The sequence below is a fragment of the Salvia splendens genome, chromosome 11, assembly GCF_004379255.2.
Source record: "Salvia splendens isolate huo1 chromosome 11, SspV2, whole genome shotgun sequence".
NCBI classification, from domain to species: Eukaryota; Viridiplantae; Streptophyta; class Magnoliopsida; order Lamiales; family Lamiaceae; genus Salvia; species Salvia splendens.
Window position 1 is genome coordinate 2,000,896 of NC_056042.1, and position 25,641 is coordinate 2,026,536.

The 25,641-nt window shown below is 39.7% G+C and overlaps 1 protein-coding gene across 1 annotated transcript; it reads right to left on the reverse strand.

Annotated features, from left to right (window-relative positions):
- Positions 1-8,493: 8,493 nt before the first annotated feature.
- Positions 8,494-13,381, reverse strand: LOC121756492 (protein BREAST CANCER SUSCEPTIBILITY 1 homolog). Its single transcript, XM_042152049.1, has 14 exons — positions 13,198-13,381; positions 13,046-13,099; positions 12,876-12,946; positions 12,335-12,448; positions 11,802-12,193; positions 11,532-11,642; positions 10,506-11,462; positions 10,312-10,406; positions 9,887-10,073; positions 9,709-9,809; positions 9,492-9,624; positions 9,241-9,406; positions 9,018-9,136; positions 8,494-8,936 (listed from the first exon to the last, which is right to left on the reverse strand). The coding sequence occupies exons 1-14, from the start codon at positions 13,251-13,253 to the stop codon at positions 8,616-8,618; spliced, it is 2,877 nt and encodes a 958-aa protein (XP_042007983.1). The 5' UTR covers positions 13,254-13,381; the 3' UTR covers positions 8,494-8,615.
- Positions 13,382-25,641: the final 12,260 nt, after the last annotated feature.

The window sequence follows — 25,641 nt, forward strand, 5'->3', positions numbered from 1 at the left end:
TTCGGTAGGACCACAGGACTTGAGGGAGATTTTCTACCCATTGTCCTTTGGCTTGTTCTAACCGAGCTTTTAACCCTTTCACCAGAATCCGGTTCGTTACTTCCGTTTGTCCGTTTGCTTGGGGATGGGAGACCGAAGTGAACCGCTGTTGAATGTTCAGCTCTTGGCACCAATTCTTGAACGTCTTGTCGGTGAACTGAGTCCCATTATCCGAGATGAGGATGTGGGGTATGCCAAATCGGCACACTATGTTCTTCCAGACGAAGTCCAATGCCTTTGAGCTCGTTATCGTAGCTAATGGTTCCGCCTCCACCCACTTCGTGAAGTAGTCCACGGCAACGATAAGGAATTTCATTTGCCGAGGAGCTTGAGGAAGTGGTCCCACTATGTCTATGCCCCATTGCATGAAAGGCCAAGGGCTTTGCATAGTGTATAGATCGGTCTGCGGCATCCTTGGGACATTTGCATGAATTTGGCACTTCGTACACTTCTTGACGAGCTGCACTGCCTCTTGTACCATGGTTGGCCAATAATATCCCCATCTCAGAACTTTTTTAGCTAAAGCTCTGGCTCCGATGTGGCTACCGCACGATCCTTCATGAACTTCTCTGAGGATGTAGTCCGTCTCTTCTGGTCCTACGCACCGCAATAACGGCTGGAGGTAAGACTTTCTAAAGAGGACTCCTTCATGAAGTTCGTACCGAAGTGCTCGGCACGTAATCTTCCGAGCTTCTCTCTTATCCTCAGGCAATTGTCCTTGATCCAGATACTGCAAGATCGGCGTCATCCAGTTCGGCGAGCTGGATACTGAATGTACCTCGGCTTCATCAATGCTTCGATGCATTAATTCTTCCGCCTTTGAGCTCGGATCTGAGGCCAACTTACTTAAGATATCTGCTCGGCTATTTTCCGCTCTGGGAATACGGATTATCCGAAAATAGGAGAAACTTCGGCTGATGCTTTGCGCTTTGTCCAAATACTTCTTCATTCTCTCGTCACGGGCTTCACTTGTACCCAACATGTGATTTACTATGACTTGTGAATCACAATGGACTTTGAGAGATTTGACGAGCAGACTTTGCGCTAACTGGAGTCCGGCCAGGAGGGCTTCGTACTCGGCTTCATTATTAGTAGTGGGGAATAGGAACCGAAGTGAGTAGGTTACCTCGTGTCCGTCGGGAGCGACAAGTAAAATACCAGCTCCACTTCCCATCTTGTTTGAAGCTCCATCTACGAATCCGCTCCAGCAGTCCGGTGGCTCTATTTCGGATTCCAAGGGCTGTGCTAGTTCGGCATTGGCAGAATTCTTCTGTTCGGCAATAACAGGAATTGCTTGATCGAACTTTGCTTCTGCAAGAAAATCTGCCAAGGCTTGTCCCTTGATGGCTTTCCGAGGTAGGTATTCAATTGTGTGCTCTCCCAACTCTATAGCCCACTTGGCGATTCTGCCTGATGCTTCTGGTTTGGTCAACACTTGCCGAAGTGGCAGATCAGTTAAGACGCATACCTTGTGAGCATAGAAGTATGGCCGCAGTCTCCTTGCTGCATTTACTAATGCCAGAGCAATTTTTTCCAGGGGTTGATACCTTGTTTCTGGACCTCTTAATGCTCGGCTTGTAAAGTAGATGGGAAGCTGCTTTAGGCCTTCTTCTCGTACAAGCACCGCGCTGATGGTTTGATCCGATGCCGCTAAATATAAGAATATTACTTCGGCTTCGGTTGGAGCAGAGAGAATAGGAAGCTCGGCTAGATAACTTTTGAGCTCGTCAAAGGCCTTTTTCTGCTCGGCTCCCCACTCGAACTTTGGTGCCTTTTTCAACACCTTGAAGAACGGCAGTTGCTTTTCGGCTGCTTGGGAAAGGAATCGATTCAGTGCGGCTAGACATCCGGTTAGCCTTTGCACGTCATGTATGGACTTCGGCATTGCCATGTTCTGAACGATTTGAACTTTTGAGGGGTTTGCCTTGAGTCCGTCCTTTGAAACCCAACAACCCAGAAACTTTCCCGAATCTACCAAAAAGGTACACTTTTGGGGATTAAGTTTGAGGTTGGCTTTCTTGAGCACGTTGAGAGTGGACTTGAGGTTGTGCTCGTACTCCGAAGTGCTTTTGCTTTTGACGACTATATCGTCAACATACACTTCGACCTCCTTTCCAATCAGGTGCCGAAAAAGCTTGTCTACCATCCTTTGATAAGTGGCTCCGGCATTCTTTAAACCGAATGGCATCTTTTTATAAGCGAAAATGCCGAAATCAGTAATGAAGGCCGTTTTTGAAGCGTCAATCTCATCCATTAAAACTTGATGGTATCCTTTGTACAGATCAAGAAAACAAAAAATTTCAAAGCCTATCAAAGCTTCTACTTTTTTATCTATGTTCGGAAGGGGATAGCAATCTTTGGGACAGTGCTTATTTAGATCGGTGAAATCTATGCACATCCGCCATCCTCCTTCCTTTTTCTTGATCATGACAGGATTGGCCACCCACGAAGGATACTTCACTTCGAATAACACATCCGCCTTCAATAATTGACGGACTTCGTCATGGATGACTTGACTTCGTTCTGCCGCAAAGAGTCTTTGCTTCTGTTTTATCGGCCGGACTGAAGGATCAATATTTAACCGATGAGTGATTACCTCGGGGGGCACTCCGGTCATGTCCAACGGAGACCATGCAAAGACGTCTTTATACTCCTTGAGGAGCTGGATGGTTTTTTCCCGAAGTAGGGGCGTTCCCGCGAAGCCGATTTTAACCGTTCTGGATGGATCGTCTTCGTACAGCTGAACTGTCATCGAGTTCGGCTCCGGTATGACTTCGGTCATCGCCTCTGACTCCGGCTGCTGTGATTGCTATGCTTGGTGGTGCCGATCTGACTGCTCGGCACTTCTAAGCGCAATTTGCAGACATTCCTTTGCTCTCTTTTGGTCACCTCGGATGACCGCTATCCCTCCTTTAGTAGGGATCTTGATGGTGAGGTGATAAGTGGAGCAAATGGCCCGAACTGTGTTGAGCCAGTCTCTTCCCAGGATGATGTTGTACGGGGACCGAGCTTTCACCACGAAAAACTCAATCAACGTACTGGAGCTAGTAGGCGCTTTCCCCACCGTGATCGGAAGGCTGATAATACCTTCAGGGCGGGTGTCCTCCTGGGCGAAGCTCTTCAGGGGAAGCGGAGCCGGACTGAGCCGAGCTGGGTCCACTTCTAGTTTGTCGAAGCACTCTTTAAAAAGAATGCTAACCGACGCTCCTGTATCCACAAACACCCTGTGGATCAGTTTGTTTGCCACTCCGGCTTGGATGACAATGGCGTCTTGGTGAGGAGAGATGGCTGGGACGGGATCAGCAGCCGAGAACGTAATCACTTCGTCCTGCTTCAGCCTTTTATGCGTTGGCTCCTCTCGATTGGAGCCTCTGCGTTCTGACTTTAGGGACGACTTGGTCTTCCCGGCAGGGAGCGCGTCAATAGTCTGGATTACTCCATCATATTGCGGCTCGTCATCGTCTTCGGGATCCGGCTGCCTTTTCGGATCCTGAGGAGCGCAGTTCGCACCACTCTGCTTTTTATTCTTCTTTGGCTGCTTGCTTCGGTATTTTTTCAATGTCCCTGCCTTCACAAGAACATCGATACCTGCAGCCAAGTTTCTGCACTCCTCGGTATCGTGACCGTGGTCTTGATGGTAGGAGCAGTAGTTATCCTGGGGTCGGCGCGCGGCTGATTTCGTCATCCGCTTTGGCTTTTCGAACAGGTCAGAGTGCAGTTCGAAAATTTCCGCTCTCGGCTTGTTCAGCGGTACGAACTGAGCGGGCGGCTTCTCGGGATTGAGACGGGGTCCCAATCTGTCTTGCACCGGAGCCCTTTGAATTCTTTCAAATGGAGTCCGGCGAGGATGCCCCTGATCGCTGTGATCGGGCTTCCTTCTGTCTCCTCGGGACGATGAGCTGTCTAACGACCGTTTGCGACGGTCTGCCTCATCGGCCCGGGAGTACTGGTCCGCAATGTCCCACATTTCCTGAGCTGTCTGCGGACCGCACTCAACGAGCTTCCTGTAGAGAGCTCCGGGCAAGATTCCATTTTGGAATGCCGAGATGACAAGCAGATCGTTGAGATCGTCTACTTGCAGGCATTCCTTGTGGAATCTTGTCATAAAGTCGCTGATTTTTTCGTCGCGACCTTGACGAATGGAAAGCAGCTGAGCCGAAGTGATTCGGGCTTCCGCTTTCTGAAAGAACCTCCTGTGGAAGGCATCCATTAGATCTCGGTAAGATCTGATGCTGCCCTGGGGGAGGCTATCGAACCACCTTCTCGCGTTCCCGATGAGCAGCTCGGGAAACAGCTTGCACATGTGGACCTCGTTGAGACCCTGGTTCGCCATGTTATATTGATAGCGCCCCAAGAAATCGTGAGGGTCCACGAGCCCGTCGTAAGTCATCGACGGAGTTCGGTAGTTCTGTGGTAGGGGAGTTCGGGTGATGTCGTCCGAGAACGGAGTCTTCAGTGCTCCGTACACGGCGAATCCGATATCTCGTCGGTATGGAGGAGATTGAGTTCTCCTGTGATTCCGGTACCGAGGAGGAGCAGGAATATGTCGGGGTTGAGGATTCTTTCTCCTGGGAGATGCGACACTACTGCGGTAGTGACTTTCTTGTGCGGAGGGAGAAGGAGAATCCGTCGTTTTCGTCTCCGGCTGCTTTTGGCTTTTTCGCAGGAAGGTTAAGAATTCCTCCTGCTTTTCAGCCAAAAACTGCTTGACAGCCTCATTCAAATCGGGCTGCTGGGAAGACTCAGTGGGACGATTTTTGGAGCGGCTTGTTCCTTCGCCATGAGAACTGGTGGTGGATTTATCCCTAGGCTGTTTTCCCGACCTATGAGATGGATTGGCTTCCTCCTGGTTCTCACGGGCAGGAATACGGGTATTCTGCGATCTGGTATGCATTTTTTGGGTGGAAAAAATGGATCAAAAATTCGCTTTATCACAAATTTTGTTCTCTGCTTCCCACAGACGGCGCCAGTGATGGATCCGCGAATTATTGATGATGATAAATGCTCGTAAAAATAAGTTACGACACGGTGAATTTACGTGGTTCGATTTACTGAAGTAAATCTACGTCCACGGGAAGAAGGGAGGGCAAGATTGTATTGCTTGATCTGGGATTACAGCTTACAACACAGACTTGCTATATGCTTTTATCTCTAGAGAGCTTAACCCTTTTCTATCAGATCTAAGTTCTATTTATACATTGAACTAGGATCGTGGTTTGCAGCCCCACTAACAAGATCGTGGGTGAGCAATAACTGCTCAATAACTGCTTCATACCACTAAATAGATCGTGGGTATAGTGGAGGTCGTGGAGGCCTTTCGTGAGTCCACCAACTCCTAGTTCGGTCGAATGCTGAGACCGAACTGCTGGACTTTACCGATCAGCTCTTGCCGATCTGAGAGGAGAGCTTGACTGGTCGGCTTTTACCGAGCTGTAGGCTGAGTCCGAACTCTTTGGTCGTGCCGAGCTCTTTGGTCGTGCCGAACTCTTTGGTGCCGAACAGATACTCTTTCTTGGGCTCTGGGCTGATGGGCCGTCACTGTTATTGGGCTTGCCATTAGGGTTTAGTTCGTACCCCATCAAAGATTTATTTTTGGATTACTAAAATCATTATTGAAATGTCGAATAAGTTGCTGGGAAAAAAAAAATAAATAAACCAAGACCACTCCAATCGAGCAAGTCTAATCAGGTTTATTTCAATATTTTTCTTATCCTAAACAAGCATGTGAAAATATCCACATAAAAAACACAATAAATCCAGCAGAAGTAAAGCAATCAAAGTAGGAACAATAACAACTACTGCTTCATAACAAAATGCACATGATTACTATAAAACTAGATCAGTCCTCAGATTTTTTATTTGCCCAAATCATCTTCATAGCCAGACCCGTCTTAGAGCAACATCAGAGCATCCGTATTAAGTGATTCGAGGTGAGGACAGCCATCACGAATCGCCTCCAGTCCCCTACTTCCCATCCGATGCTCACAAAGCCGGAGATGGCATAGATTAGGCATGGTCTTTCCAATTGCAACACCATACTCTTCAAAATCTAATACGTAAATGATTTCAACACGGGGCAGGAGATGCCAATGGTTTTTAAATCTTTGAGAGTGAAAGCTGGCATCTTGATTAGGTGCAACTCTTCCAATCGTGGGAGTTTTTTTATCACCTCAGTTATACCCCTTCCTACTTTTTCATACCCTACTTGTGTTTTGAGTTGAATCTGATGGCACAAGTCTGGTTTTTGGAATGCAGTCCATAACACTGCAAACGAGGGTTGTTTTACAAATCTATCATACAAATAAATCGTGAGCAAAATCGAAATCTCGACGATCCAAATGAATGACGCGCCATATGGCGGGATTGTTGCAGAATCTCCACCATGTACTACACACTTTCTGCGCACTCATCAGCATATCTCTTTAGAGTCCAATCTTTGCAAGATATTCGCCGTCAAATCATTGGGCAGTTCGGTCCATGGCGGCGACGGCGGAGGTGGGGCTGAGGATGAAGAGGCTGCCGCCGTGGGAATCGGAGGTTTTGTTTGAATAACGGGGTTGGTGGTTTCGGTTTTCTCTGTCATGCTGAAAGTCAGGGGTCGTCGTTCATTTAAATAAACGGCTCCTTCGTTTCTGCTCACGGCACTACCCTTCATATTCCTGTGTGTAATTATAATTAAAAATAGTCTAATCAAAAAATATTTATAATAGTTCCAGAAAGAAACCAAATTTTTGGTTTCTCTCATACTCTTTAGACCATCTCTCATTCATCCAACTTTACTGCAAAACCAATCCTATTATAGGTTTTTGAAGAAAAAATATTAACTATCTTTAGGTCTACACTAAAAGTATACCAAAAACACTTTTTAGATTTTGGTTTATTGCATTCGAGTCCAGATCAATTAAAATTATCAAAATAGAAAAAGGAAAGGAAGAGAATTAAAATACAGAAAAACTTACAGAAGCGGCTGTGTGAAGGAAGAAGATGATATGAATAATAACCTAATTAGTTCTACTAATATTTGATTCGTTTAAAATTAGTGGACTGGGCCATTTCAGTATAATATTAAAAATGAGTAGTTAAATTAATAATATTAATAACACTACACGTATATAACTGAAGAAAGTTAGTAAATTAATTCTACCACTACACGTACGCTATTATTCTTAATACTACAGATACATAATTTTCAATATTAATAATTGTTTATTAGTTTAAAAATTGACAGAATCTTTTAAACAAAATCTTATTATATTTAATTTAAGTTATTGACAAAGGGACATGGGTTAGTGTGTAATTTAAATCAAATACATAGGTGTGATTGAAAGGAATAAAAAGTAATTGAGTGGAGAATATTTTTTTAAGTTTAAGTTAGGGTAAATGATTGGAGTAAAATCAATCTTTAGTGTGACATTTATACTAAAAATGAGTTTGAGTTTAGTATAATAGTTGGAGACGTTCTTACATTTCATAGTTTGAAGTTGAAAGAGGACGTGGCATAATAATATAACACTGATGTTTCCCTTTTAATCCTAAAATAGGAATAATCATCTTCTCAAATTGAAATAAGTATAAATCTTTAATTTTTTAATTGTCCCATAATACTCAAAATTAACTCAATTTCATTTTCATCAGCACTCCAAATAATAGTATGATACTATCATTTTTACCACAATAATGACATTTTATAGGTACAGTACATAATATTTGACTGTCATACTAGTATTTTATGGAGTATTATCAATTACAAAAGTTAAAATATTACCTTCTCCATCTTTTAAAAATAAAGCACTTTTAAAATAATACGAGTTTTAATGCAAAATTAGTAAAGTATAAGAAATATAAAAAGAAAAGCTTGTTAGTAGAAAATGAATCTCACTTTATTAGAAATAATTTTTTTTAAACACTCCCTCCGTCTATAAAAAATAAAACACATTTAAAAAAGGAAAGTTTTCAACAACTTCTTTCTTACTTTTTTTCATTCTCTCTTACTAATAATATGGATCTCACATTCCACTAGCACTACTTATCTCTTACTTTACTAATTTCACATTAAAATCTGTATAATTCACAACGTGTCCTATTTTTCATGGACGAATGGAGTATAAAATTTCTATTTTCAAGAGATTAACTAAAAAAACAATTTTTATTTTAAGAGACAAATAGAGTAAGTATAATTTAATATTTGAAAAATAATGATTTAAAAATTACAATTATTACCTCTTCATAATAATAGTTGAATGTCAAAAATTTTATCACTTTTATAAATTCAATAATTATAGTATTAAATTTAAATATCACCCAAGCCAATCTGAGACTCACTTGTAACACATTAACTTTAAACATTAACTACTTTATTGCCAGACCAAACCTGATTAATTTGATAAATTGAAATTTTAGTTTTTAACTTCTAAGCGAATATACATATCCGGCAAGGCCAAGGATGACATTCTGTTTTAGCAACTTTTTCTCATATATATAAATGAAAACCTACCAAAGTTCACAAGGGAATGATAGTGCATAAATAGCTTAATTCTGTCACGATTAGTAGCGTGATATGTGATCAGACACAACGATTAACCAACTGTTTGCTGTTTGTAACCTGCAACAGAATTCATAATCCATGAATTGCTCGCTACCCGGGCTCCAGCACAAGAGGCTAAAGCTTCTGCACTTGCACGTCGCTGGTCCACGACTGAGTTTCCGTTGGATGGCTTGCACTGTCCGGGAAGCTCCACGCTGTAAATGATGAAGGTCGTCTCAGAGCTTCCAGCAACGGGCTTCCTGTTCAGAACTTTTCCTCCAGCAGCAAACACAAGATCATGGAGATATCCTCTGTATGAAGGTGTGAAATCTGCCATGAGATGGAATGTGTAGCCATCAAACAGTTTTGGTTGCTGCAAAATCATGGAAAGTGGGAATCATCAATCATGTGAATAACTTAGAAAGTGTAGGTTCATCAAAAGCAAAAGCTCAACCTTGTTTAGAAGTCTTAATCGTCCGAGCTTCGGTCCATTCCTGATTCCATGAATGTCGACTGAGATCTCAAACTGTTCCTCATCAGCTATCTCTCCAGCTTCAATGCAAGCTCTTATCCCTGAATACATGAAATGTATATAAATATTTGAAATTTGTTTATTAGAGACTTCTAACAAAGGATATAGAGTCAATTTAAATTCATTTGTGTAGAAAATTACTCACATTGAACACTTAAAATCCATTTTCCTTCCAAGACACCCATTAAGAATTTGAGAGTACGTCTGCATGCTCCATTTTCATCTGTCGAAGCAATTACATGGGTGACGGTTGAGTCCCAGTTCTTTAGTATTGTTACTCCAGACAAGTTCTCAAACTCTGTAACAGTTTCCTTAATTTAAAACATAGTGATTATAAGATTATTATATTCTTATATCATGGAGAATAGTAAATAAAGTGATTACTGGTTTACTTACTTTCTCTGTATTGGTGAGAGCTGAGCAGCAGAGAACCAAATTTTTAAACGTCTTCCAAGACTTCCACTGTACCGGTGATCTGTCTTTGCCTTCTTCATTGGTTTTCACTTTATCTTGATGGATGCAAGATTTTCTGGGGGGAAATTAAAAATGAAAAGAGAGTCATGATATTACCTACACGAATAAATGAATAGCCAGTCTGGAAATTGCAACAAACCTTTCAGCAGAAGATTTACTTTTCTTCCTTGATTGAGATTGAGGCGTACCATTTGGCAGTTGAGATGATTTATGAACTGGACATAGCATGACAAAGTTTTCCTGCCATGTGTTAAAAACACAGAGTTAATCACATTTTTTTCCATTTTCGAGGAAAGTTGTTTGTTTATAGTACTTACAGAATCCCACCGGCATTCTGGAGTCAACCTAGCACAAGGAACGTGAAAGCTCTTGCGACAAGTGTTGTCGTAACACCCAAGAGCAGCTCCCTTGATGCCACAGCAACAGCATCTAATTCTTCGACTTCTAGACAACTCATTTTCAAGGTTGACAACAGTATCATCTTCAAAATACACATTGGGTGCCCTACAAAAGATGTACAGCCTTATTTTGCTATATATTATTACAATGAAAATAACAAATTGAACTCTATCAATCTACCTAAACAACTTCCATGACTTATGACTAGCCTAAAAAATCATAAACAAGTAGATGGTAGCCTGAGACAGCAAGTTGATGAAGCACACTAGGTAAATTTTTATCAGTCCACCACCATTGTAGTTCACAAACTAGATAATTGTGCAGAAATTGTTCCAAATCATACCATTCAGCACAGTTCTTGTGAACGTGTATAGCATTCTTTCTTGCATCATCCATCACCAACTTCCCGCCAACGTAGTGAACCATGGTCCCTGAAGCCTGGAAATTTTATATTTCAGTAACAAACTACATGCACAGAATTAAATCAATAAAAACATAAACATTAAGCATAACCAATATTTCAAAAGACATACATACCTCAGACTCTTCAGATGATTGACAGAAAGCACAACAAATTGTACTGGGAGATGTATTACATTTTAGCAAAGCATGCCCACTAAGGGAGGAAAATGATTTATCAACTTTCGATGGAGTTTTCATGTCTGATTGATCCCTTTGAACTTGAATATCTTCTGATAAGTGATCTGTGGTCACATCCTTTTCAGCACCTAAAGCTTTACCACCATGGTTGTCCTTACACACGCTCTGAGCAGAGAATTTGACTTTCTTTGCAGAACTTGGTGACTTTCTACAGATTTTTCCATACTTCCTTTTGACACATTTGTCCACAACTTCTTCATGAATTCCTGTTGGATTAGTTAGCAGCTGGGAAATCAACCCCTCTTTGCCTTGCTCAGTATCTAAGACCCTTTTTCCAATTTCAGATTTTTTAGCTTTTTCTTTACTACCAGATGTTGGTAGCTGAGTTGGTTTCTTGGAGTTTTTGTCGTCTTCAGCACTCGTTTTTGACTTTGTATGTCCCACATTGCTCTTTCCACAAATTTCTGGTGCTGAAACTTGAGTGCATGCTGCACCCTTGCTGCTTGCTAGAGGCTCTACCCCATCAGATAAAGATAGAACATCTTTCTCTTGAACGCTAGCATCAGAGAGGACCTTTTTGCCTTCTCTGGATTTTCCTTTTTGAATCATTGGAGTGTCTTTAGTACCCTCTTGCATATCTTGATAGATTACATTGCCTAATTCAGCACAGACTGCAGTTACTTCAGAAATGCATTTAGTTTTCTTGTCCTTTTCAGGCTCCTTTGCATTGGCTTTCTTATTAGAAGCTCTCGTTCTGCCTTTGCTTTCAGAGACTTTTTCCCTTTTACGCTTGCCTACTGCACTATTAGGTCTGTTCTTTTGACCAGCTGTTTCTGTTGAGGTGGCATGTACACGTTTTAAGGCTACATCCTCTTCAGCAGTATGTTCTTCAATCTACACCAACATAATTAGATCAAACTTGGTAAACAATGGATTGTTGAAATTGTAAAAACTGTTACTTACCTGTATAGTTGGAGGAGTTGAACAAAGTTCAGGAGAGCAAGGCCTCTGTGTCCAATCAAACATTTCACTATCAAAGAAATCCACATTGTTTGATAAGTTACAATCTCCTCTCTGCATAAAGCAACATGAAATATAAAAATAGTGTGTCACAAAGAAGAACAGATGAACCAATCATGAAATAGCAGGTTACTGAGTATTAACAAATTCTATAATCCTAATTACTATATTCGTAATGAAAGATAGTAAAGCTATATCTCAGGAAGAACAAACCTCATCATCTGAATCTTTGATGTCACTGAAGCAAGGAGCTTCTGGTGGTGTATACATAACCAGATTGTCATTTGTCTGCTGACTTGACTTCTCCATGTCCTCTTCATCTCTCAGCCAGAAAAATGGAGGTAAATGGGTTTTCCCCTTTTCATAAGTAGAAGGCATATTATTTTGTACTATAACATAACTGCTATTAGTTTCATTTCTGTTGATTTCAGCAGTTCCATCATTCAGGTTTTCTCGCTCCATTTCAGTCCTTGCACTTGTATATGGTGATACCTGAACCCTTTTATTTGTAGGGAAAACTGATGCACTTTTTGATCCTCCCTTTCCAGGTTGTTTTTTATTCCCAGTTTCTGAAGATTCTGGTTTCGTGTGGCCATCATTTTGGACTGTGTATACATTAAAACCAGAGAAATGAGGCAAACAATCAGTTACAACAGGACAACATAAGAAGCAGGTTTGTCAAACAGATGTATAATGTAAAAATATGGAAGATTATCAAGCATTACCCAACAAACTAGTAACCTTACCCAAAGGACCAGTTGAAACTTCAGTCTGAGTGTTAAAGATACTGACTCCAGATGCTACTTCCATGCTTTTGTAAACGCTTACCAAATTATCCATGTGAGGAGCTGGCCTAATTTCTGATAAATGAAAAAAAAAATATAAGCAATCAATAAATAAGTCATGAATTCCACAAGCTAATAAATGTAAAGCAAAACAGACATCATCTTCACCATTTGCAGACAAAGTAAGGTTTTAGCTGCTATGAAATAGGTACTTACATATACATAATGTATCAAGGTAGAAAATATCATATCTCACAATTACAGAGATACACCCCACAAAAGAATAGTGAAAAATTCTAATGCCAACCTAACACGAAATCGATGATAAATCTTACTAACCATTCTATCCATCAAACAAACATAAACTCTCATATGATTGAGTTTACACCTCAACAAATAATATGCCTCATTTCCATGGTCTAACATAAGAATCACTTTCAGCTAATATTAGCTTATCACAATCAGGAGAATGTCTTGCCAATTAAAAGTAAAACATATGTACCTCTTCGCATGTATGGAACTTTACAAACAGGACAACTCGATGATGCTTTCATGGATTTCTCGATACACACACTGCATCAATCAGTAAACACAATACAGTAGGCAGCACACACGTATTAAAATCAGCCCTAAAAACAAAGCAAAAATCATCTACACATGTAAACGGCTTACTTGCAAAACACATGATTGCAGGTGAGTGAAGCGGCTGAATTAAACAGACTCAAACTGTTGACAGAGGAAATAAGAATCAATTAATGATCTGGAATTTCAGACCGTCAAATAGAAAAAAATTAACAATTTCATTGATAATGAAGAAATCGTACCATATAGGGCATTTTAGCTCCCTTCCCATTCGCTCCAGATGTGATGCGTCCGCCATTATTCTCTTCCGATTTTGATTCTCTCTCTAATCTCTATCCCTATTTTTTCTTTGGGAATTGGGAGTGATGAACACTGTTGTGTGTGAGTAGCTGAGAAGTTAATTGCTTTTTCGTGCTTGTTTTTGAATCATTTGCTTTGCCGCGCCAAAAAAATTGATTTCGCGCCGCCGCTTTTCAATTCATTCTAGTAGATTCCATAGCACGTTTCTTAATCTTATGTTTTTCTAGATGGGTCGATAATAATTATCAAAGCCCACTATAATATCAGCCCACTATCAAGCCCAATTATACAAATGAAGTTTAGTGAAGTACATAACTCCAACATATAGTAATTAATTATCAAAGCCTACTATAATATCAGCCCACTATCAAGCCCAGTTATACAAATGAAGTTTAGTGGAGTACATAACTTCCAACATAAAGTAATTAACTACTTGTACAATTCTTCTAAAATATTTTCCAAGAGGCTATGAGATAATAGATAATTACTAAAGCATATCACAATTAAGCAGCCATGGCCCACAAAATCAAATGCACTTGCAAATTCAATCATACTATTTTTTTTAGAAAATGAAATAAATAATTTTAGGGAGTAACTAAAACATGCTCTAAAGAAAATAATTTTAAGAATACCCCCTAGTCGTGAAACTAATTGAACTTACATTATTTACTTTATCTTTCATATATAGCTGCAATGCGATTAACATTATTCTTTGTATTAATATTTATTCAAAATATTGGACTATGTAATGTAATCAATGTAAAAGATATTGTTTGAATTATAACTACAACCAAATTTACGCACATGACTACAAAGTGGGTTGGTAGGAAAAAAAGAAAGATGCAGTATTTATTTATGAAAAAGTTTCATTATTTGACGTTTCTTTATGACAAATTACGTGTTTACTTTTCAACGTTGACTATTAGGTACGGAATTGAGTACATAGGTCAAAATCTTGTTCTACAACTTGCTTACGTCCGAGGCTTTACATCACGTGCTTAACTTTTTAGTACTCACATTTCGTCACAATTTGTCATAATTCTCCCTTCAAATTTCATTAACTTTATCTTAAATCACATTTTATTACTTCATCAATTAATTTATAAAAGTAAGATTCACCTTCAAACTAACTTTTTCCATCCACTTAATGTTACATTTCTAAAAACTCGAATCAAGTCAAATCGAATCAATTAATGATAGATGGAAGGAGTACTATACAATACTATTTCATTGGATTTCATTTTTAATCATTACATGGTACACAAATTTTGAAGAATAAATTGGACATAAAAACCATCGATTTTTTTTTACGTTTCGACTCTAATCTTAAGTAACTTGAAATTACTTGCACATTATTAGTGGTCTCAGGAAATAAAATGTACCCCATCGGTTTCATTAGTGTTGACTCATTTTTTAAGCACTTGTTTAAAAAATAATAGAGTACAAGTAGGTAAAGTGGATAGAGTGTAAAATACTCTCTCTGTCCTATTGAAGATGATTCACTTTCCTTTTTAGTTTGTCCCAATCAAGATAACTCATTACCAAAAATGGAAACACATTTCTTTCTACTTTATTTCATCTCTTACTTTACTCTCTTCTCTTCACACACAAAACAAAATTGCATAAATTCTCATGCTGCCCAAGGAAGGGGTCCTGTTCCTTGGGACGGAGGGAGTAAGAGAGAATAATATAGTGAATACTGTATATTACTATATTTTTTTCAAAACGAATGCGGAAAAAAAAATGTGTCAACACTAGTGGAAGACAGAGAGTATATTATTGTTTGTTACTTTGTTTATAGCGAGTAATGTTAATGTATGAAGTAGCTGTTTATTGTTAGATCGACTTGAGCAAAATGATTAAGAATTGCACTCCGTATTACATATATTTTGAAAACTTGAATTATGACATCATTGAACAAGGATTCGTTGCATCTTTCTCGCATCAAGAAGTTGGTGTAAATAATTTTAATAAAACCAAATGTCAAAAATTAATTAAAGCATTTTGGGTTGGTTGGCTACGTATGGATCCAGCATAGCTTCTTAAACTTCTTGCAAAAGAATCATGCCATATTTCAACTCTAAACATATTTTACATAGTATTTTATTTTTCACCAACTTATTCTTGACTTCGTTATTTGTTGTTGGTAGTGTTATTTTGTGTATGTGAAACTAAGGTCACCTTTCAAGTTTCAAGGTTAGCTGCTAGGTGCTAATTGAACATTGCCAAATTTTAATGTTATTAATGTCAATGAAAAGGGTCCCTCAAAAGTATTAGGTATGCTGACAAAAATAATACTACTAAGAATTGATCTCTAATCTCACAATGATGATAGGAAGCATATTTTTTATATGATTATAATTTTATAAATATGAATAACCTAACCGATATATGACATTTCCACTGCAATTAATGGTGATTATTTTTGTGGGAGTTTGGTGGAAGTAGCCATGACTTGAATAAATATTCCCCGGCGTGAACATGTGTATTTATTTTATTTTATTTTATTTTATTTTTGTGACGAAATTATCTAACAATGGAGTATTACACTTGTGCATGCATCTAGACCACGTTGTTAAAGAATGATATTTGATGTGATCAGTTGCAAAATTTAATCGCCATTTTAAAAATAAAATAAAAATAATCCAAATTTTTTAAATAAAGTTGTAAATATGACCAGGGGCGGAAGCAGAAAATTGTCATTGCAGTGGTTATATATTCAAATTTTGTGTGAGATAATAATTTCTTATACTTTGTCATTTTGGTAGGGGCTTTTGTAAATTAATTCACACAAAATATTAGCAAAAATTATAATATTATACAACTAGAAAATTAAAAAAAATAGTTTGGGAAGGGTTTAAGCCCTCCCTTAGGCTTATGTGTGTCCGCCAATGATATGACATTACACAAATTTCAGCCTCCTAATCATGAGAATCATGAGATACAAATTCGCCTCAATAAAAAATAATGCGATAGAAATTCTATAATATGGGAGTTTTGTGTGAGGAACTCGAATTCAAGGATATTATACAATAGTGTCATCCAAATTCAATTACAACAATATTTAAGTTGCAAATTCATCTACTTAATTTGTTTAAAATATAAAGCATTAGGGTAAAAATAAATATAGAAGTAATCTTGTCTTCATACATGCATCGATGCATGTCTATAACTATTCACTGATTTATTTTCAACATATTTCAACTGTAACGGGTGTATGAAAACTACAATTTCATTTAATTATATTAATGAAATTATATTATTGTCGATACATATCCTTTAGTCAAATTAGTTGATCAAGGATTGTGCCAAAAGTCAAAATGGATGTTGATAGAAAAATCAATAGGGTAACGACACTTGAGAAACTTCGTAGAGTTGGTGATTCAAGTATGGATCAGATTTACTCTCCATTGGCAGCCCATGGGGACTAAAAATCTACTTAAATAGGTTGAGTTGCCGTCAACCCTATGTCAGTTCAGTTCAAATCTACGAGTTGGAGTTCACTTCCATCATTCATCTATCAATAACGAAAACCGCCAAACAGCCCCTACATGGCAATGGAATTGAGACTATAGATTTGGAATTAGAGCATTTAATTCTAAATGCATTGTTTTGTGCCACAAAATTATTTGAATATGAAATTAAATTACAATTCTTAATTTTCTCAGTTCTACAATCTAAATTTCATAACAAAGTAAATATTTATAATTCGAAGTAGCTATAAAAATGAGTATTACACATTGTACGCGTGCCACACGTACACAACACACAATGCATACATACTCACGCAATACAAAATATCGTATACAAATACAACACGCATATCACACTATACACGCACTACACACAATATACATATTATGCACACGCACACAAGTCCACACAAACTCGCACAGCACAGACCCGCACAAAGCTGTAGCTAGTATATAAATCGTTCAAAATATAAATAACAAGAGACTCAACTTATGAAAAAAAAAACTATTTATCCAAACCCTAAACAGGAAAAAAAAAATAAAAATCACTAACATATAAACAACACATATCGTTACATTTTTAGTAGTCTAAAAATCGAAATTGTGCTCACGTATTAAGACGTATTGCTTCGCTCATGGTCGATCCATATATGTAATGGAATAATTCTTCGCTGGAAATTAGTTTAGAATATTGATTAGGGAAGCACGACTTTTTCTATATCTCACTTTTATGAGTTAGTTGAGCCATACCATCTCTTAAAATAAAATGCTACTAACTTTCAACACTTGTTCTTTTTCATTTCTTTGAGCTATCAAGCAAACCTCTAAACAATTTGATATTTGAATTTACTACAGATGTTGTTCAACTAACGTTGATATATGTTCAGTGTCTAATCAATCAAGAATGTGTATTTATAATTGTTTATAAATATATGCTGAAATTTGAACGTCAACTACTATACATGTAACATATATTTCAGGTAAATTGAAATTAAAACATAGTAGTGATAAATATGTTCGGCTACCCCGCCGGAAATCTCCGTCATTGGCCCGGAAGTGCGAGAAGCTCCCTTAACCATGCAAAACACCCCGACGTCCTTGCACTAGAATATTACTTGTCAATTGCTTTATCATTCTTCGTTGCTCTTGTTGATTGACGCAAAAGACTAGGGTGCTGCCGTTGTTGAATTATGAATCCAGTGTTCAATTTTTGTTAGAAATCGTCGGGACGACCCAACGATTTCTAATACTAACATACAACTATTTCTAATAACATACAACTATTTGCAATCATGCTTTAATAGTTGAGACGTCCCAATAACTTCTAATACTAAGTACTAATTAACATACAACTATTTGTAATGATGCTTAGTATAATACAATATATAGTATTTGTTATAATGGGCACGTCGTATGCTGACATTTGTTATATTTGCAATCATGCTTTAATCGTTCAGACGTCCTAATAATTTCTAATACTAAGTACTAATTCACTAGTCGAAATTAAAAAAAAGGGTTAGGTATTTATAATTTATAATGAAAAATGAACACCGTACCTTAAGGCTATTCCATTAACTTATTTATTTTAATGTGAAATTGCGGATATAATCAAAATTTACAAACTTTGTTATACCTACTAATTAGACATAGTCATGAGTTAAAAAGAGATTAAGAGTCAAACTAAAATATAACATCACAAAACATCTGAATATATTAGAGCAATCTAAACTTCCCCACATTATTTATAAAACAGCAATCGCACCTTAATTGGGCACGAGTTCAGTAAGATTAACTTTACTTAAAACTATTCGATCGACATTCAATGCCTAAGATTAATAATTTTGTTAAGGTAAAGACCAATAAATTAAAATTTAATTTTATATAATAATACTATATCAAAACGAAGACCATCAAATCATCATTATATATAATGCTGCTTGATCAACACCAAAAATCTAAAGTAAAACTGAAGTAATTTTCTTAAGTAGGAAGTAGGAGTAGTATTTAATTTTACTTCCATAAAAAATACTAAATTTAATTTAATACTCCTATTACTTTATCAAAACGAAGACCATCAAATCAAATCAAGTACTGTATGTCTATCAGCCGACAATATTTTTAATTATCATACATCAATTATAACTAATCCTCCCTACCTTAAAGCATCTCCAATGGCGGCGTCGGCACCGGCACGCCGATTTTTTGCGGACGCCGGTGTTGACGCCGAACCATTGCGACGCCGATTCTTGGGTGACGCCGATTCTCACGCCGATCCTCACGACGCCATTGTAGGCCCCGGATCAGCGTCAGACCGGCGTCAGATTTTTAATTTTTTTTTAAATTTTCCGAAACACTATATATACGCGCTTTGGACGTCATTTTCATTCGCACCGCTTGTTTTAACGAGTACTCTCTCTATCTTAATTTATGTACAAGATCAACAACGATAAATGAGTAATGCCAGTGGTTGTGGTGGTGGTAGTGGTGGGGATGCTGATGAGTACGAGCGTATGATGAACGAAGAGCTAGATGTCTATACGAGCCGTGAGGTTGATCGATGGCTGCAGAGTTATATGCAGCCGGCGGTACCTCGCCCACGACCAGTTGTCCACCGTCGAGAAGTGGTTGATCGTGATCATGTAGCTGCACATCAGCGCCTGTTCACAGATTACTTCGCAGAGGAGCCGCGTTTTAACGCCAACCATTTCAGGCGTCGTTTTAGGATGAGGCGGGACTTGTTTATGCGTATTGTTAACGCTTTGGAGCATCGATATCTGTATTTCCGCTTCAGGCACGATGCGGCTGGCAGACCCGGCCACACCCCTATTCAAAAGTGCACTGCGGCAATCAGGGCTATGTGAAAGCTATTGGATGTCCAGTTGCATGTCTCGTAAATTAAATTCCGTATGTTGCTACAATTGTAAATTAAATTATATAATTGTTAGTGATGTGGAAGGCTATGTGAGGGCAATTGGATGTCCAGTTGCATGTCCAAATGATGTGGCAGGAGGATTTTAGTGCTGATGATGTGGCAGTGAGAAGGCTATGTGAGGGCTATTGGATGTTCTATGCCATTGGAGATGCTCTTATGTATACTTACTTCACATAAATTTTAAATTCTCCAGTCTTAATATAGTTTGAGACATTTTTTATACAAAATTTTGAGACATTTTTTTATATAAAATTTAAAAAATTAATGTGGTAAAGGTTAATATGGAGAGAGTAAAATAAGACACATTAATAAAATAAGAAAGATGAAGAGAAAGTAAAGTATAAGAAAAAATAGACTTTTTGCTTGAAAAAAAATTAATCAATTATATGATTCAACTATCTTGGTATGGAGGAAATAGTAGTTAATGGAGCAGTAAGCTTCACTATACTACAATTAATTTCAATTATAGATAAATTATTCACTCACAAAATAACTTTTTTCCATCTTTGATCGATATATCCTTATGCATTATTGTAAGCTTTGGTGCGAAAGAAAACTACTCCACCCTTTCCATAGTAGTGGGGACATTTCTCTTCGACACAGAAATTAAGAAAAAAATGTGTAATGTATTAAATAAAAAGAAAATAAAGTAGAGAAAATGAAGTAAGAAGAAGAAAAAAGACGTAAGAAAAAATGTATTGAGTTTTGTTAAAAAGTAAAGTGACTTTGCCACTATGGAACGAAGATAGTATAATTTAAACAACTTAAAACTTTCTTTTCCATCATTAAAGCTAAGAGCACCCACAATCGTCCTCTTGCCAACTAGCACGGTTGTGGGCCCGGTGCAACTATTCATGCCTGCTCTTAAGCAAGAGCACAACACCCACAGCTGTGCTCTTCCGCAAGGACGTGCACAATTCATTTTAAATAAAAACATTTCCATAACATTAAAATTCATTAAAAAAATCAAAATAATATTACAAATAAAATAAAAAAAGAAATAATTAAAATCCTAAAAAATAAAAATTACATAATTAAAATCCTAAAAATTAAAAATTACATAATTAAAATACTAAAAATTAAAAATTACATAATTAAAGCTAAAAATATCCCCGTGGAAGACTACTCATCTGACGGCACTACCCCCAATTGTTTTTGGAGGCTCAATATCATGGCCTCGTGCGATCGAAGTTGCGAGGGGGTCATAGTTGACCTATCGGCCATATTGAGTTGGGCCAAAAGGGTCCACAACGAGTTGGTGGGGGTGGAGGTGGCGCATAGGGAACGGGAAAGGGAGCGAGGCCGGGAGCATCGCCGGATGGAGTCGCGGCGCGACGGCGGTTGGCCGCCGCCTTCTTCCTTCCTTGCGGTCGGTGGTGGGATCCGCTTGGGCCGGGGTCGGGGCTACCCAAGTTAGCTCCAGCGAGTTGGCTAACCACGTCTTCGAAGCCGAAGTCGGATAGGGATACCGACCTTGACCGTTTGGAGGAGCCGCTAGAGGAGGATGTTACGCCTCCCCTATACTTCGGATGCGACCGCTTCTCCTGCCAAATGTTGAGGTACTTGAACGCCTTATAGTTCATGGATTGGTAGGTCGACATGGCGGAACTGATGATGTCGACCTCGCTCCGACCGCTCCCCGCCGACCGCTCTTCCTGGAGGTAATACCCCCGGTACTTGTTAATTTCTTCGTTGGCTCGGTAGATGGCGTTGCGCACCATACTCTCGTTGCGCTCGATTGTTCCCTCCAGCCAGTTTTCATTGTACCGGCGACAGATGCGCCACCAAAAGTGATCGCCGGATTGGTTCGTGCCAACCTCCGGATCTTCAGAAATTGATAAATACGCCTTGAACAATTGCTCCATCTCCACCGGCGAGTACGGTGTGCGGACACCGCGAGTAGGAGGAGTCGGAGTTTGGGAGGGGGCGGTCGACCTCGCTCTAGGCTCGGGTGTCCACCCGTATCGCCCTTCGGGGGGCATCTTGGTCGTCGATTGGGTATGGCCGGTAGCCACCCGGAACGCCCGAACTTTGGGTTTGAGGAGGGGCCAAATATTCCGTTTCCGGACTAGGAAACAGTTGTGAACTGAACCAATCGGGGTTCCAACCGTGGGAGCCCGGAGGGTGATCGCCTTGGCCGGACATTGTTATGTTGTATGTGTGGAAGAAATGGAGATGAGAGAATGTAGATGAGAATGAAAATGAGAGAATGTAGATGAGAATGAAAATGAGAGAATGTAGATGAGAATGGAAATGAGAGAATGTGGTGTGAATTTTTTGGTGTGAAAGTGGGGGTATTTATAGATGAAAATGTGTATTTTTGGGGGTAAAAAATAAAAAAATAAATAATCTGTCACGCCCGCATTTCCTAAGGATAGGAAGTACGGTGGACCGCGACTAGGGGAGGAGTAAAGAAGCGGGGAAGAAAGGGGGAACGAGAATATTTGACTCGAAAACATTTAATAAAAGGAAATTCAATTCAAAACAAAGTACTGTGACGACATTCTTGAGTTAAAGTATTCAGAGTTTTAAATGAAAACATCGTGACGGTTTACAAGCAGCGGAAAAGACCAAAAGACAGATGATGCCGGGTATGACGACACGACACCATCCGAAAGATAAAAACACACTTTGGCTTTAACTGCTCAACATCCGTCCTCCCCATCGCCGCTCAACCTGCACATTAAGAAAACAACATGCAGGGCTGAGTACTTATTGCACTCAGTGGACACACGCCAAAAACATAGTTTGTCATGCCATAACAGTGTAACATTGGGGTTTTGAGTGTAATGAAAATAACCCAAGTACACAAAAATACATTTCATAAATTCGACTGCGCAGTCATTTTCCGATATTGCCACCCTTATTCCCTCAATCATACACTATCTGATCCAAACCATGACAAGGGGCGTGGCCACACCCCAGGTCATCTAGACCGGCCAACTTGCTCTCAGATGGCACCCAGTCTCGTGTACACTAGCCTGAGGGTTCGCAGCCCAACAGACCCGAATTCGATTAAACATATGTGGTAAACCACTTCAGATAGGTTTCAAAACGAAATAATTGGCAAGACAAACAGTTCACCTCCATAAACATTTCCGGAACAAAGTCCGTATTTAAAGATAACCCACATAAAAGTAGGGTAGAAAAGCCCACCTCGATTGCTTAGCTTTTAAAACAGTTCCCTTCAACCACACTTTCCTCGAAAAAGATCACCCTTTTGAAAGATAAATAATATCATGATTAGAGTCAGAAGAGACGAGACTTTAAACGACAATGCATGAATCCTACGTGGACGACTTCAACATCTAGCACGTTACACGTACATACACTTAACAACATATTACAAAACAAACACACAAAGTCACACGTTCGAAACACACCCCGCATGCAAACGACGTACCCAAAACGCGCACACGACACACGAACACAGCACTCCAAGTCCTGGCATACCCTTACTGTGCAAACGGCTCACTTGGCTCGGAAAAGGTTCGGAAAAACTCGGAAAAAGGATCGGCGTCTCGACATGGCTCGGTGTCTCGGCCGCCTGGCTCGGCACCTCGGCCGACCGTCTCGGCCGCCTGGCTCGGCACCTCGGCCGCCTGGCTCGGCACCCTCGGCCGACCGTCTCGGCCGCCTGGCTCGGCACCTCGGCCGCCTGTCTCGGCACAGCTCGGCACCCGACTCGGCACAGCTCGGCACCTGTCTCGGCACAGCTCGGCACTTGTCTCGGCACAGCTCGGCACCTGTCTCGGCACAGCTCGGCACCTGTCTCGGCACAGCTCGGCACCTCGGCCGACCATCTCGGCCGTCCGGCTCGGCACCTCGGCCGACCGTCTCGGCCGCCTGCTCGGTACCTCGGCCGACCGTCTCGGCCGCATGCTCGGCACTTCGGCCGACCACCTCGGCCGTCTGCTCGGCACCTAGTTTACACCCCTTTTCCTCTGACCCCCGATTCTCAAACCCTATACGACAAACACACCACACATTCTACGTCCCAAAACACACCCAGACACCTGGGATCATCCCTTCAAAAACTCCCCACAACACTGCCCTAGGCTGAACCCAACACTCTCGGCCAACACACACGAAAACTCTCGAACCAAACACTGATTCCTCCGAGCCATCTCTTGGCCAAACACACCCACATTCATCACAAAAACATATCACTCAGAATCACGCCAAAAGCACATGAAAACATCTCCCAAAAACATACAACTCGCGAAACTGCGCAGTTTACTTGCAAAAATCATAATAAATTCATACGACATCCAAAGAGGCTGAAATTTACACACCACACAAAAGACACATTAACCTTTACACAGTTCAAAATTTCGTACCCAACGGAGATCGTTTGCTTAGTTAAAAAGGGGTCGGAACCCACTGCCAGTTACTATCAAAAACATGCTCAACCATATCACATAGCCACAAACCCTAATCAGCATCTAAACCAACCAAAACGTCCTATATGCATGAGTTTTCGAATTAAACAAGGGTTAGGGGTTACCTTCCCCGGATGGTTCAAACGAAACGCAAAAGCTTTACTTCCTTTTCCGACTCCGATTCACGACGAAGGAGGGTATCACCTTGAGGAATCCAAGAAGGTGATAAGAGGGGGTGAAAGGAAGAAGATAAAAACCGAGAGGGAGAAGGAGGGAGACTTACCAGTGAGAGAGAGCAACTTTGCGAGAGAGAGAGGGAGAGATTGAGAGAGTGACCGAAAAGAGAAAAGAAAAGGAAAGGGGAAGAAAAGGATCGGTTATGTGAGGGTGGAGGAAGTTGAGAACATCATGGGGTGATGGGGAAGGGATTTCGAAAAATGGGGAGGGAGAGAGAGGTTTAAATCGATTAATTAGAATTTTAAAACATAGCTGAATTAATAAAACCAAATTTTAATTTGGCTAGGTAGAAAATCCCATATCCACAACAATCAAATAAACACAAAATATTTTCCACACCATATTTTAAACACAAAAACATAGAAAAATTTCATCCTTAATTAAAAGAATAAAATTCCACAAATTTTCGGGTATTACAAAAACAATAAAAAATGGATATATTTTTTTGGGAAGTGGAAAAATATTTTTTTTATTTTTAATCGGTTTTTTTAATTAAAAATCGATTTAAAAAAAAATTTAAAGGCAACGGCTATGCCGTTGCCCAATCGCAGCACACCACGTCACCTGCTCACTGGCACGGACGTGCTCGATGCATCGAGCAGCGCCGTGCCAGCGGCGTGAACGCAGCAGCGAACGAGCTCTTCCGTGCCGCTGGCACGGACGGACAGACGCCGTCCGTCCACCGTTGTAGATGCTCTAAGAGTGTCCACAATGGGGGAGCCGCGGCCCGCGGCTCGGTGGGCGGCCCCCCATTGCAGAGGCCGAGAGCCGGGGCCCTAGGGCGAGAGACGTGGCTGAGCCGCGGCCGCGGCCTTCACGCGGCTGAGCCGTGTGAGCCGCGGCCCTCCATTGCATCGAGCCGCGTTTCGCAGCTGGGCCGCGGCAAATATTTTTTTTTTGTTTTTTAATTTCGAAAATTTTTTATAAATATACACTCCCATTTCCATTTTTTCACTTCATTCTACACTTCCAATCCCTTCATTTTACACTCTCAAACACTACAAAAAATGCAAGGTGGAGATGGTAATTCCCCGGGGTATGGAGACTCGGGATACGACAACTTCCCCAAATTTTGTGTTTTTTAAAAATTTTCAATCCCTTCATTCTACACTTGTGTTTTTTAAAAATTTTCGTTGTAGAATTTTCTCCTATAAAAAATACAACGAAAATTTATCTATAATTCGTAACTTTATTAAATTATGTTAGATCTCAAATTATTAGTCTACAAAAATTTAATATAGTTAAATTAAAAAATAACATTAAAAAAAAATAAATTAAATTTTTTTAAAGGGCCACATTTGATGGCCCTTGTTATTTTTGTTATAATTTTGACTTATACCATTGTGAAGGCCACAAGAGAGC